Source organism: Anoplophora glabripennis, unplaced genomic scaffold (assembly GCF_000390285.2).
Source record: "Anoplophora glabripennis isolate ALB-LARVAE unplaced genomic scaffold, Agla_2.0 scaffold270, whole genome shotgun sequence".
In the NCBI taxonomy this organism is placed as follows: domain Eukaryota; kingdom Metazoa; phylum Arthropoda; class Insecta; order Coleoptera; family Cerambycidae; genus Anoplophora; species Anoplophora glabripennis.
The window spans coordinates 457970-473864 of NW_019416411.1; the positions used below are offsets into that span (position 1 = coordinate 457970).

The 15895-nt window shown below is 32.1% G+C and overlaps 3 protein-coding genes across 3 annotated transcripts in view; all 3 read right to left on the reverse strand.

Moving 5' to 3' along the window:
- The window catches only part of LOC108911246 (fasciculation and elongation protein zeta-2), a 28762-nt gene extending 22149 nt beyond the window's left edge, over positions 1-6613 (reverse strand). The window contains exon 1 of the mRNA XM_018716129.1: positions 6136-6613. Coding sequence (XP_018571645.1) covers positions 6136-6560 — 425 coding nt within the window. The 5' untranslated portion in view covers positions 6561-6613. The remainder of the gene's footprint in view (positions 1-6135) is intronic.
- A 1698-nt stretch (positions 6614-8311) lies between these two features.
- On the reverse strand, positions 8312-10281 carry LOC108911244 (succinate dehydrogenase [ubiquinone] iron-sulfur subunit, mitochondrial-like). Its single transcript, XM_018716128.1, has 6 exons — positions 10157-10281; positions 9789-10084; positions 9580-9714; positions 9356-9527; positions 8588-8710; positions 8312-8531 (listed from the first exon to the last, which is right to left on the reverse strand). The coding sequence occupies exons 1-6, from the start codon at positions 10205-10207 to the stop codon at positions 8430-8432; spliced, it is 879 nt and encodes a 292-aa protein (XP_018571644.1). The 5' UTR covers positions 10208-10281; the 3' UTR covers positions 8312-8429.
- Positions 10282-10848: 567 nt separating this feature from the next.
- LOC108911243 lies at positions 10849-15155 on the reverse strand. The gene is made up of 7 exons (XM_018716127.1): positions 14779-15155; positions 14461-14720; positions 13717-14090; positions 13295-13665; positions 12899-13238; positions 12083-12545; positions 10849-11826 (listed from the first exon to the last, which is right to left on the reverse strand). Exons 1-7 carry the CDS (start codon positions 15034-15036, stop codon positions 10986-10988), a joined length of 2907 nt encoding a protein of 968 aa, XP_018571643.1. The 5' UTR covers positions 15037-15155; the 3' UTR covers positions 10849-10985.
- Between the last annotated feature and the right edge of the window lie 740 nt (positions 15156-15895).

Sequence of the window (15895 nt, forward strand, 5' to 3'; positions counted from 1 at the left end):
TGTTTTATAAGTCCATGACATATTTAAAAGACTGTTCCTTAAGTCAATTTAGACGAAAAACTAGCCATTTTCGGTTATTATTTCTTAAAATTAAATACACATTAATAAATCTAAAACTATTCATTTACCATCAAAAATATATTGGATCCAATAAACAACCCCCTATAGTTACATCATTGATCTACAGAACACCCTATATATTATTTCTAAATATTCAGAGAAGGTAGACTTAATCTATCCAAAAATTATAATTTTCTGGCAAAAATATAGCATGTCACAAACTAGGTTTAGTATATAAGCATATACCTACACATATACAAAATTTTACAAGATATCTATTAGTAATTATGTTGCTTGCATGGATAGAATTTAATAAACCCATTAATCTCTTAGATTAACTATTAAATTTTACACATTATGTTCTCATTGTGAAAAAAACTGTATTTTGTAAGCGTAATTTGTATTGTTAATGTGGATGGTAATATTAATAACCCTTAATATAGGTGAATTTCATAGGAATAAATTTTGCATCATCTAGTTTAAACTACTGATACAGTTCCGTGCAGGTGATTCACCAGATTACACATGTGTATTTTAAAAACTTTGTAGGTGTTATTACAAACACCAGTTAAAAAATTTGAAGCTTAAATTAAAATTTACCGTGATGTTCAGAAAAATAGATTTCTGGATATGAAACTTCTGTGATTTGAGGTAAAATTAATTCCATTTTATGCAACGTTTACTTTGCAATGTTTACTTTACATACATTTGAATTCCAACAATTCTGTTATTTTGACCGGCCCGTGACCTAAGAAAAATAGGAATTTTGAACATTAAATTGGAATTGACCTGTCACTCTCTACAAAATGAATATTTAATTTTAATTGTGCCGTTTTTCTGTACCTATCTTTCAATTTGCCTTAGTCGGTATAGGATATTTTTAAAATAGGTACATTTTAAAAATTTAGCCGACGTTTTGTTTTTATTTGAACTCCTTCAAGACTGAAAACAATAACTGAATACATACAAAAAAGAAACACTTTCATCAAAATTAATATTATGCATCACACCATTGCAAAAAACAAAGTTAAATTTTCACAATATTAACATGTAAAGGAAAAAAAATTCATTCAATTATCCTGCACCGACTAGTGCATCTTGAAAGATAAAATGAATATTTTCATACTTAGTAACTTTATAAATGTACCTACTTCTCTGATAATACATTCTTAAAATTTTATTAATTATAGCAATAACATTTAAAGTATTGTAGATTGTCTCAGCTTATAGTTCGTTATTGAATTCCATGAACTTTACAAGTTTTATGTTTAAATATCGTATTCTTCTTTCCAGATTTTGATTGACGTCTTTATTTCATGTTTTTTTTTCTGTGATTTCTTTTACTTTCTACATGTCACTCTGTTCATTCACGTTTTATTATTTTAATCGATTATTCTCATTATTACTGATATACATTTATGTATATTTCAGCTACCTACAGTTTATCTACTTTTGTGGCATTTTGTCATCCGCGTTTCCTTGAAGCGTGTCTTCACCAGATTTTTTAAAGATGTGAGGTCATTTTCAATTAAATGTTATTATTATTTTGAGTAGGTAAATCTTTTGAGAATAGGAAGAATTTTATCAATATCTTACGGTTTATTTTTATCACAGAGATAAAATTAATATCGGCTTAACATCATACATTTTTTTTATTTATTTATAACCATTACCTTATTGTTTTAAATCGTTTATTTGTCACAATTTGCCACGTGTAAACAAACTTATTGTTTACATTAAACTGGTGTGTCTTAAAGTGCAATTTCGCTTTGTAAATATGAACATCATAAAGGAACAGATGAATTAGGACACATCTTTATAGATTAGACTTGGCCGATGGTTAATGCTTGCTTTCTACAGAAAGAAGTAGGTCAAGGAATCACTTGAATGTAAAAACAATTAGGACCTGCACTACAACCAAGAACTTCGTCACACGGAGCTGACATTTCAAAGATTTTACCTATTTCTTATCGCTCTTTTACAGACTTCAAAACGTATAAAATGTAAAATCAAAGATATCTCAAAATCTGCTCTTCACTAAATCTTACCTCTTTAACTAAATAATTTTTAATTAGTTAGATAATGTAACCACCATGACGGTGTTAAAAAAATAATACGTGTTCATAACCTACATTAAATAATATATGGGGTGTTCAATAAGCGTAACTTTTACAGTGCCTATTAGTAAGTACTAGTAATATATAGTTATATAAATATGTTAATAGTTATATAATTATACAAATATGTTAATAGTTATTTGATCATTTGTAATGCTTACTGACTGCTAAGAATTATAGTAATACCGCAAATATTAGACTAGGATTTAGAGCATTTCATTCTACAATAATCATGGTAGGTACCTACCATACCTACCAATCCATTTAATCTAGAGACAATAATATCACCCTGTATAACGTCCATTTTTAATATCAAAAATTGACAAACGCAGCAGAAATTCGATAAATATTACAAATGGATTGTGAATTTTTTAAATGTAATTAATATTCCCAAAATAAGTAGTGTATACTTACGGAGCAGGACTTGTGCAATATTCAGGCTCCCGACAGACGTATCTGGGACTAACATTTGTTGACATTTAAGATCAGGTCAAATTTAATAAACAACAAACACTGAGTCATCCGATTGCCGACTTATAGATTTATTGATTTTATTGAACCTGATCAATATTTAACCTGTCTGGTGGAGTGTCTATCAAATTTTTGCGAATATCTGCACCCACGGACTAAGAAAATTGACACTGCCCTTTATAAATCGTGTAATTGAAGACGTGATCGTAATTGATCTTTGACCTTTCAGATCATTTTAAAAGAGTTAACGGAAAATATCAAGCTATAAAAATGTTTTGAATAATGTTATTATTTAAAAACAAAACAGAAACATACTCGTATAATTTGTAACAAGCAGCATCACTAATTTACTTAACATTACTCACACACATTGTGTCATCAATTTACGTTGATTAATTGATACTGATTAATTAACATTTAAATTTTAATGCTAGAGACGTTTATTCCATTTTAATGTTTTTAGCTTTTGACTGTTCGATGTTCCATATAAAGAACAAATTAGGTTTTAAAAATCATGTCGATATATATTAACATGAAGTTCATTATACCATTATTATAACAATACAATTGATGTGTCAATTTTTAATTGCTCAAAATACATTTTTATGCGTTCTGTTTTGATGTTTGCGTTTTTCTGAAAAATAATGTTCTCTTTCTGTTTTTGATATTAATTAATACATAGTATTAATACATAATAATTAATACTTCGTTACAATTTTTCCTGAAGTCTTGCGATTTCCATTCATTTTACCAAGAAACTGTATACACTATAGCAATTTTTTTAAGAACAAACGGTCTTATATAAGAAAGAGAAAGGCCAGAGAAATATGAACATACATATTATATTGGATTAAGACAAACAGACGTCTTACATTGATGTATTACTACAAATAAGGAAGACTTAACTATGGTTTCTTGGTTCCTGGAACGGACAAGCCTTTAAAGACACCGGTAACCTTTCTTTGACTAAACCAGTTGTACTTAGGCCGTTCGAAGCTGTGGAAACGATTCAGGTAGTAGGGTTAGCTCACACGAATAGCCCCAAAGCATTTCGGTGTATTATTATTACGTTTTCTGAACTCGCATAGGATTCCATTATATAATGAACAGGTTGTAGTGGTAATTTCTACTATAGGTGAAAATGGAAATTTTAAATACCACTCACTCGTACTACAGTTCTTAGAATATGTTTTACTTTATACAGTTTAATATTATAGGAATCATTGACTTGAGCTTGTAAAAGTAGGTATATTTGTATGTGATGCTAGATAAAATTAAAATGGTAAGAAACATCAATAATAGGTATTATAAAAATAAAAAAGACTGGCTGGCAAATGTCACAAAAAGACCACCACTATAGGTCTGTTCCAACAAGAGTCAGGGATTGGTTCCCAACCGTTCGAAATGTGGCCAGCTAAATTCTAAATGTGTCTTCAGTGAATACTTATATCGCAAGAATTAGTTGGATGCACATTTCTGACGGTTTGGAACCAATCCCTGACTCTTGTTGGAACAGACCTTATGTCAATTGAATGAAAATTTTGACTGAGAAGGAAGGTAATTCATTTTGGTAGGTTCCTTTTGATATTACGATATGGAATAAATGGAATGGAAACGTATTCTGTTGAACAATACCTCCTTTTTGTATCTATATATACAGGGTGGTATAAAAGTATGGCAACTCCAAAAAATCTCTCGAGATATGCATTTTCCGGAAAAATCAAATAATAATATAGGGAATGTTAGGGTTTTTCCCTGGCTGTTCAATGGTGACCATGCCATGAGCACTGACCACTGACGTGGTCACTATGGTGTCAAGACGATTTTTTTAATGGGAACCCCCTTTTTGACCCCAGAAATGGAAAAAGCGGAAAATTTTACGTTCAGATATGACCTTGACCATTTCAAAAATTTCAAAACGGCTGTATACCATCTTTGATGCAAATCGATTGATTTTCAAAAAATTTGTCCGCCATCTTCAATTCGGCAATTTGAATTTTGCAAATTTGACCCCCAAAACCCCCGTATGCAACGTTTGGTGTAAATAGGTTGATTTTCGAAAAATTCATCCGCCATCTTGATTTTTTAAATTCGATTCGTGATCAGCGACCTCGAAAACCTCCGTATATAAAATTTGGTGACAATCGGATAACTTTCAAAAATTTCGTCCGCCATCTTGATTTCGCCGCCATTTTGAAATTTTTGAAACGGTCAAGATCATATCTCAACGTAAAATTTTCCGCTCTTTCCATTTCCGGGGTCAAAAATGGGGATTCCCATTTTAAAAAATCGTCTTGACCCCGTGGTCAGTGGTCATGCAGTGGTCATAGCATGGCCACCATTGAATAGCCAGGGAAAAATACTAACTTTCCCTCTATTTGTTTTTTCCGGAAAATGCATATCTCGCGAGATTTTTTGGGGTTTTGTAAATCCAGACAGCTTGCTACGCACTGTTATAAACTTTCGTAGTATTTATTGTTGAATCTGATGTTTTGCCTTTTTAGTAATTTTAAATAATAAATGTTTATACCAAGTAACAGGGTTTCCAGCGCTTTTTAAAATCTGAATTGTAAGATTTTGAAAATAATTTTAATTAAATTAAAATACTGACAAATTCCGTGTAACAGTTTTGATTACTTCTTTAAAGTATGAATTTGAAGAACGTAGATTTGGAAATTATGGCATAAGTAAAATAAAAATCTGGACAACATAAAAATAACAAAACAGATTGGCTAATGTTTGTTACAGAGCCAAAAAAATAAATGGAAATTACGGAAATAAATCGAGATTAATTTTAAATGATTTATTGCATCAGAGATTCAGAATTTATAATAAATTCCAGGTTTTTGGAGAAAAATTATTCCAATTTCCAATTTCTTCGGTATTTTACGTTATATTCCCTATTGCCAGAGTAATGCCTGCATATCCCTGGCTCTTCCAGACATTCCAGTATTTCCAGCGTCGCTGGAAACCCTGTGTAAAGGCAAAAAACCCTTTTAATAATAGATTTCAATTAAAAAATATAGCGCTCATAAGAATATTGCTAATCGATTTTGGATCGACTTGGTTTTTGTCAAAAAGCATCTATCTACTTGCTTTGTTTTGGTTTTGCTTTGTCACATTTTATTGCTTTGAAATCTACAGCCAGTGATTGATCAAGAAAAAAAAATTATTACTTCAGCTTCCAATCTTGTATTCTTTGTCTAAAATACATAAACGAATCAAAGGCAGATTGTATACTTTATCTATTTTTGTCAGGCATTGTTGACGAGCGTCATAGATTTTCATTATTTTTTCAGACAGACATTAATTTATTATTTAAGTACCTATTTAGATCATAATTTATAATGTTTGAATAAAATTTCGAGGCAGTATGTACTTAGATAATTCGATGCCTCCTATGTGCGTATTTGTTTTTTCCAATTTGCAAGAATTTCGCTTAGCTGCGTGAATATGGATTTTTAAAATAAAGAAAATATAGACTTACTGGCATTCATTCATGATTTCCTCCTGTGTCCTCACTTGAACCGGTGCCAGTTTTTCGACGGATTCCTCATAATTCCCAAAACACTTGGTAATTTTTTCATCGAAAGTATTCACTAAATCCTCCAAAGAACCCGAGAACGTCTCTGTAAAGTTATCGGCCACCGATGCGGTATCTCCATTTTTCAAAATGATGGTTTTTGGCGGTAAATTGTCGGGATTCGAATTATTGATGATGTCCTCACTGAAATCGTTCAAAACGTCGTTCAGGTCTTTGTTTTTCCTGTTCATGTTGATGTTGTTCAGTTCATTCTCGTTTTTCAGATTGGCTGTTTGAAATTCGGTCGAACCCCATTCATCCGTCTCCTCGAATTGCGCTAGGGGGGCTTCAAATTTTAACTCGGCCATTTTACTGGCCAAATCACGCATGGCGACCACCAGCGCGACACACAAACCTCTCCACAGTACGACACCGACTACCACCACCGCGGAAAACGAGATAGAAAACGGCAGCAGCAGCAGAGCATCATTTTACGCAGGTTGTAAACGTTGCCACAGTTACGGTTTTCTGATATGCGAAATGTAACGTTTACTTTGGTTCTTCACACTTCAAGTTTACAGAGATAAACTGAGAAATATTTTTTTGAAATTGGTGGGAATATCTTTTTAAAATAAAAAAGCAAAATGGGGAAAAGGTTGTCCGCATTGTCCATTTGGCAACAGTGTATGTTATGTTTAAGTTTGGATGGATCATTTAGAGATGTGGTCGGGATGAAATAAGAACAAGGTTACATTTATAGGGAGTTTTAGAATTGAAAAATAGTCTTTTAAATGTATCAGTTACTCAACAGAAACTAAAAAACATTTCTTTGCGATACTTATTTTTTAAAAAAGATATTTTCCTGTTAAATTTTTAAGATAAATGTTCATGAACATAACAACCCCTTCATCGTTTTTGCCTTTATTCTATGTAGCAAAAAATCGTAAAGGCTAAAGTTTTAGGATTTCTTTTATTGTCTAAAAGGAAAACATAAAAACAGTTGAATGTTGCGTTTCAGAGATATAAACTTTTCTTTTTTAATGAAACACCCTATATTTGCCGTTTTGTTTCTGATTACACTGATACGTTTATGTGTATGTAACTTGCATTACATATACTATTTTACCAACATACTGTTGCAGAACAGAAAATATTTATTGTTTTGTTTGTTAATTGTTTTAAACCGCTTTTAAACGTTATCAACTGACATGGGCATGGTTAAAAATTTTTGCAAGGGAAAGCATAAAGACATTACTGTCAGTATTTAAAAATATTGACAGCATTATTGATAGTGTGAGGACAAAATGTACCGATACAGTGTCAGTCTGTCACTATATTGGCAGAAATAATTTTATTAGTAGGTACCGTAAGCGGAGTCAAAATACTGAGGAAATATGGACAGTCTGAGGACCATACTGTCATTATTTCCTCAGCATTGAATATTGAATGTGTTACAATGGAATCTACGCCATCAGGGTCATCCGATCGTAGACTGAAAAATACTGCGGCAACTGGCAAGGGTATTGAGGCAAACAATTTTAAAAAAGATTATAGAAGCACACCTCAACCTCCTTTAAGCGAAATATGCAAAATAAATTAAAATATGGGTGGCCAACTGCGAGATCTTTAAAACTATTGCAACATATATATTTTTTTCATAATCAACTAATAGCAATGGTGATTTTTTTATTTTTCGAAAAATTGTATTTCTTAACGCTCCAATAAAATGGATTTTCAAAAATGCAGTGTTGTTTATTTTGTAAAAGATTTAAAAAACGCCTAATTATGTGTCAGTTCATTATGAAAAATATAAATTTTTTGAATACGACCATTTTTTATGTCACAAATTTCGTTTTGAAATTTTTTCTGACGAAAGTTCTCTATGGGTTTAGAGATATCATCCTTTAAAAGACAGTATTAAAATATGACTTCTTTGGTTTTCACCATCCACCATTGCAAGCTTTGTATCTTTGTTTTCAAGAGTTTTATGGTGCACATTCTCAAGTGAAGCACCCTGTATATAATCTAATTGTTTAATTATTTAACCAAGTGTTAATCAACACTCAAAAAACAGGCGGTAATTAAAAAAATTGTTCAGTAATTTAAACAAAATTGTTTATTTAATAATTAATAACTTAATCACATTAAAATATACATAAAATAATACTGAATTGAATAAAAAATGAAACAATTACAGTTTTAAAGAGTTTTATCCTAAAAGCTTATAGTTCTTATTCTTAACTACCAAATTATTCGTATTACTTTTGTAAAGCACTTGTTTTAAGTCCAGGTTCCTCTTTTTTTGCCACACCTGCCAATAGTTTCTTGATTTCTGCGATGGCTTTTCCCGGGTTCAATCCCTTAAAACAAATTATATAGGCAATTCAGAAATGAACATAAATTAAAGACTTGGTACCTTAGGGCAGGTTTTAGTACAATTCATAATGGTATGACATCTAAAAACAGAAAAAGGGTCTCTCATTTTATCTAGACGTTTGGCAGTAGCTTCATCTCTTGAATCGATAATCCAACGATAGGCCTGCAAAAGTTTCAATTTTCGTAGCGCCATATTTATACTTCGATTATTTGGTGTTGATACATTTTCACATTTTGGTACTAAATGATGATTACCTGGAAAGTGATTGTTCTGACTACAGAATATGATTTGCCAAAAAATATACATGTATATTAGCGATTTTTTTTTATCAAAAAGTTAACACTACATTCTAATTTAGCACCTCCAGAAACCCGTGACACTAAATTCGAGTGAAATATAACTAAATTGTAACTGCTTTTTTCACAATGCAAGACCAGTAGTGACGTAGCTTAACACACACATTCCTAAAAAATAGATGGATCTTAGAGGTCCAATTCAGAAGTGGAGTCCAAGGTATTTAGACCTGATGGCTATAGGCTTATATTTCTCGTATACTCTTAAGAAAAAGGTTTATATGTATAGAAGATATACAAAATTAGAGTGGAAGTTTTAATGAAAATATATATAGAAAACAAAGTGGTTGTAATTATTTAACAGTGTTATAGCTATTATTTGGTTTGTTCTTTTACCATGCATTATTTGTCGAAATCATCGAAATCACAGGATTAAAATTTGAAAGTGTTCCAGATCCAATCTAAACATCCTGTATATAATGCTTAATTAAATTCATTTTTACTACATTCTTACCTGCATGAGAACAGCAGGCCCTAAATATTTGTCCCCATTCCACCAGTAACTTGGACAAAACGTAGAACAGCAAGCACATAAAATACATTCATATAATCCATCCAGTTTCTGCCTATCTTCTACACTCTGCAGCAATTGTTGTACTTCACCAGATTTCTTTTGACCATCTCCACTAAAATATACAGTAAAGTATATATTGGCTAACAATGTCTTACGACACTTACTGCCATTGCAACCATGGTTCTATAGATTTATACTGTTTATAGAAATTATTCATATCCGGGATGAGGTCCTTAACTACATACATATGCGGTAGTGGATAAATTTTTGTAGTTTTTTCAGCCTTGATATCGATTTTACTGAAACAAAATGTTATTAGTATTATTCGAAGGTAATAAATACCAAGATTAAAACATTGTTTACAAAAAGTTACCTAATACAGGCTAGTGTGTTTACTCCACCTATATTCATTGCGCAAGATCCACAAATTCCTTCACGACATGACCTCCTAAAAGTTAACGTAGGATCAACTTCATTCTTAATTTTAATAAGGGCGTCCAGTACCATAGGGCCGCAAGCATTGAGGTCTACAGAGTACTCCTGCATGCGTGGTTTTTTATTGGGTTCATCAGGATTCCAGCGATAGATTGCAAAAGTCTTCAATCGAGGGGCTGGTTGGGCTTCAGCCGCTGCAGCATTGGTAATAGCTGTCATGTGAAAATTGTGCACCTGAAATGATTTCACGTTATTCCAAGAAAGTAGTTTTACAAATCTAACATTTTTTTAATTTTTCCCACTTACATGACCAAATGTTCCTTTACATAGTTTGAATAACCGCATTTCCCTTGCCATGTTCACTCCTAAAAAATATATATCTTTTTAGTTTTGAAAAAGCCCTATTTATCTGTTAATAAATAATAAATAATGCAAAGAACGCCAAACCCAAAACATTTAAAAACTATCATACGTGTTTTCAAAATGTTAAAAGTCAAAACTCTGTCAAAATGTTGTCTACTGTCAAGGAGTCAAGGTCACTAAATGAGGGGGTTTCGTTTGGCAGAGATAGTATTTATTAGCAACTAATATCAGTTCAGAGTAACTCGAAATTACCCTCTGAGGGCCTTTCGATTTGGTAATAATTGTAGCTTGTAGCAACTTAGAGTTACTCTGAACTGATATTAGTTGCTAATAAATACTATTTCTGCCAAACGAAAGCCCCCTCATTTAGTGACCTTGACAGTAGACAACATTTTGAAAACATATTTGATAGTTTTTAATATTTTGTGGTTTGGCGTTTTTTGCGTTATTTACTAACAGATAAATAGTGCCTTTTCAAAACTAAACTAGAATTGCTCCTGAAGTGTTCTTCTATTGTTCTACTCCTTACTAACTCCAAACTTAAACGTGCCATAACATACAAAAATCTCTATTCTGGCAAAAACGGTAGATACAACTTTGTTATTCCAAACCAACAAAATAATAGAAACACCATCAATGCAAAAAATATTTAATCGCATCATTACAGTTCAATAACTATCAATTAATAAATAAAACTTTACAATAACACTCGGTCAAAATATAATAAAAAAAATTCTAGACTTTGGATATATCATCCTTATACAAGCTCTGCTTAGATACACTGTTTTAATAAATTGTCCCTTAAATTTCTTAAATGTGCCATAATTTTATTCTTGTTGGAGTTGTACTTGTCAGCATCAGCCATCCAACAAGTCAAATATCTCACTAGTAACTTCTGTATGTCTTCAACCAGTTGTTCAGAATATCCAAGTCCGAACAGATTTTCAAACATAACAAATCTCTCAGTGTCACCGATGTTTTCTACTAGCGCAAAAGCTATCGATTCGACTCGAAGCAAATTCGTACCGGATTCTAGAGACCATCGATAAATGACTGGTACAGTTTGCGGAGAAATTTTGAACTGTTCTATACAATCGGTTAGAGCCACGCATAGGTCTATCATGAGATAACGATCACTTAAAGCAATGACCTCCAACAGAGTGTCCAGATCGAGATCTATTTCAATTGTCTCCGATTTATCCACACAAGTTAATAAGTGTAACAGGCAACGTAAAGGCTTCAATTCAACGTTATGGAGAGAGATCACATCCTCGGTACTTTCTTTAAAATGACCGTTCAATAATCTGTTGAAAAAATCAGATCTCTCACTTAAAAACTCTCGATCTGCGATCAGAAATGTTCCATCGTCCAATTTAAAAGTAACAATGTGTGTGCAATTTTCATCAAGTTTGTATTTATCTGCCACTATTTTTGGGCGATTTAGACCTGCTGACAATACGTCCTTCGGGTTAGCTATTTCTAACTTCCTAGAGGCCATCGCACAAAGAACTTTTATACTCCTTTTTTTCAGATCTGTATCGCCTCGAAGTAATTTCATTAGGATCTCTAGACCACCACAGTTCAGCATTAATCTGCCCAGAACATACTTGTTCCTAAAATAAAAATAAAGGTTTAGTGGAAATATATATACCACTCTTAATATACAGGGTGGCAAAGCAAAACTTCGCTATTACATCAGATACACAGAAAATGTTCTAAAATGTTGAGGTGATTGAAATTCAAACAGATAAGGTGATTTTTAAGGCATGTTGGTGAAAAAGTAAATTTTTTAAGGAACACTATATACTTTTACAAATTTAAATTTGTTGCAAAATTATTTTTATAAACAAAATATAGAATTGTACTTACTTTACTATATATGGAATGACGAGTACCAACTTCTGCTTAATTTCATTCTCGCCCCTCATCAATTTGTGTGCAATATCTCCTTTGCCGACACCTGATTCAGCGAGAGACGTAAATTTCCTTAGTATCGTCTGCCCGATAATTAAATATTTCGAGCACTTGGTGCACCACTTACGGTGTTGCATATCTGTCAGATCATATACCGTCTGAATAAATTCAGTCTGCATCAAAGGTATGAGGTAGTCATGGGAATCTAGTATCCTGCATATTAGTTCTATGGTATCTACACTGTAGGAAAACGTCCACTCAAAATTTCCAGAACATTTTAATAGAGCGATCAATAGTTCTGCAGACGCTAACTGAGGAACTGAGGGACGTAGTTTAGTGTAACTTTTCAGTAGTTTGGTTATTTCTGTTAAAAGCCTTGCTTTTAGGCTATGGGATACAGTTTTGTTGTTAAGATGCTCTAAGATGAAGAGAATTTATGTCAAAATGTAATAAACAACATATTTTAAGGGTCAAAATAAGACGATGTCTTACAAAAGAACTTAGCTGCTAGGGGTTGTTATAGTTGGTAAAAAATTAACGTCAGGGCAGTCTTAGGGGTTCTGATAACAGATCCACCACAGAGCCTAAACCGAGAACAACTAGAGCAGGTCAAAGAACCTAATTCTAATTTTCACTCTCTAGTGGCTAAATGAAGCAGTTCTGGATAGAGAAAAGTTCGTTAAATCATCTTATTTTGATCCTAATAATATGTGACATGTTTCCACTTATATAAATCACTTCTCAAATATTTCTATTTAAATTGGTACCTACCTAATGATTTCTGTTCCTCCAATTCAGTAATTTCAGAAGGTTCATTGGTTGGAAGAGCGGCATCTTCTTCAGGTAAGGTCAAGGGAAATTCAGAATTATCAGCCTCACTACAAATGGGAGAGTAATTATCAGAATCAGAATCTGATACATCAGTTATGAGTGATTTAGGACTAGAACAAGGGGATGACCATGACAGAGGCATGTCTGAATCAGAACTGGAACAAGGACTTGGGCTGCGGTCAAATTTAAAGAAGTCCGGTTCATCATCACTAGAGGAAGGCGAGTATAATCGAAAATTGTCTTCATTAGATGACGACGATTGAGGAGACGATTTAAAACCCTAAAATTGAAAATACAAGGATTAATATAGAAAAGATGAAATATTATTTCACTTACATCTTCTGTCCCATATCTCTTGTGGCTGATGGGACTACTACAAAGATCATATTTCCGTTTCTTCACATGTTTATGCTCAATATTCAATGTATTAGATTTACCAACTAACCATTGCAATTTGTTTACAAGTATTTGAATAATATTACACTTGAGTTGCTCCAACATAAGACTATCATCATAACGGCATTTATTTAAAGAAGCTATGAGTAGAATGCAACATTCATATACTTTATTTGTCTGTTCTTGGAACTCATAAAGTAACTGAATGAGAAGGGGGATACTTTTGCCACATCTTTCACTGTTTCTATTAGCAGGATGGTCAAGAAGGTAACACAAACATTGCAAATATTCCACGCATTCTCCATCAAATTCTAAAAAGAAATCGTACAGTTTAAATTTAGATTTTATCATTGTATCATTACCTTTTATAATAGGATACTTTTTCAAAACTTCAATGAATCTATCACAGATTTCTGGAATAGGAAGTTCAGACTTCAACTGGCTAATTCTAATAAAGTTCATTACAATTTTTACAATACGTTTAGGTGCTAAAACTAGCACGTTACTTAAATGTATTAAAGAATCTCCACGATCAGTATTCCTCATTTCCATAATGGAATGATAATATTTATATCTGGAATAATCTTGGAATAATCTAATGATATTGTTCAGCAAATTTTCATTTTTTTTATTTTCTTGCCATTCTAGACTGTACTTGATGAATAAAGAACCTATAGCTTTTAGGACTCCAAATGTCTTTACTAATGTTATTATTGTTTGACAATTTAACATAACCCTAAAAAAGATTTCATATGATAACTTGTATTTAAAAATACATATATTTATCCTATTCTAGTCACTTTTTCTATATTTTTGTAATATAGAAGGTGAAGTGTAAAATGTTTATACAATTTATTTGCAAAATAATGCTGGGTCAGACCTTTTGATACAGAGCACCCGGTTGAGCTGTTTTCGCAACTGTACTTCATTAGCATATTACAAATATTCAATTTATCAAGTTGTTTTCAATTTATAATTAATTAATAAGATTGCGAAGTAGTTGAAGGAATAAAAAGCAAAAATGTACTAAAAATTTATATATGATGTGCCCCAATGCAGTTCAAAGAAAACGTTGTTAATAGGTACATTTTAATGTACATACATACCTTAGAGCTCTAATTGCCATCATTACTGTTGCTTCAGAAACTGTTTCATCTTCTGGAATTTCATCTTTTGAGACTTTCTTAATAAAATCCACTATATGATTAACTATTTGTGGCTTTCGATCTAAAATAATATTACCCCATTGATCTCTATGCTGGCACATATTTCCAATTATTCTAAAGATTCTGCCATTGATGCTATCTTCTTTCGCAAATCGCTTTAGAAGTTGGTTTATGGGTGACAAAATGTTGTAAGTACCGACCTGAGACAGTTTTAGATTCACTGGTCAAGATATTAAATTATAAAATTTTATTACTTACCACGTCCCTTGTACATCCTCTATCCATCAAACAATTACCTAAAATACTTAAAACCACGTCTAACACACTTTTTTGTTGTTTTTGTAAGATTGTTACGAGCTGCTTCAGACATCCTTTTTCACGTAACTTTGTGATGTTGTCTTTGTTTTTAGGCCACTCAACTTCCTTCCGTATAATTAACAATATTTTTAACAACGTTCTCTCATCTTGAGGCTTATTTAAAGCACACAAGGCTCCATCGAATTTTGTCTCGGACATTATTTCAACACTTGCTTTCCACCATCAACATTTTGAAAACAGTATTTATTGATAAAAGTAATGACGATTGTCAAGTTATTTATTTTTACGCTACGTCAGCAGTCAGCACTGTCAGCAGCACTACGATACAACGCACTGAACTGCTACGAGCTACGACTGCTACGGTGTTACCAATTTAAATGAATACCAGTGCTTCTCAAAAGTGAAAGATTGGTGTTGACGGATAATTAAATTATATGAGGATAATGTTTAACTGGTAGTTTTAAGTCTAGAAGCAACCTAATTCATTTTGCTTTGAGGCTCCTGCATGCGCGTTCCTGATGTGACATAGGTTAGAGATAACTGTAATGTATAATTTTTACGATTTTGGACTGTTTTACGTTTTACTAGAGAAAAACCTAACCTGACTTAAATTAAATTATCAGCTACATTTTTTAAAGAAAAAAAACGCAAAACAAGAACTTCAAAACAAAATGGATTACTGTCTCTAGGCACTATTGTACTTTTGGGGTACTGGTTAAGACTTGGTTAATTAACTGCTAATATTATTTTACTAATTTAATCAAATCAGTTTGATTAAAATAAGTATCCAAAGTTATGTATGAATAATAAATTTATTTCTTTAAATTTAATAGTTGAGTAAAAACTTGAATTTGGTGTTTAGGAGGTAAAAAAGTTGTACTTGTAGTTCTACATAAAATTTGTCATGTGGTCCTTGTGGACAACAGGGAAATGTCGTCGCTGTTTTCTATAATAGAGTTTCTTTAGAGGTGGTTTAGTTATAATTCGTGGTGGATCAAAATCAACTTCACTGCGATTGAACAAATAATCAAAATGCTTTCTCTGAGCTCTCCTCCAA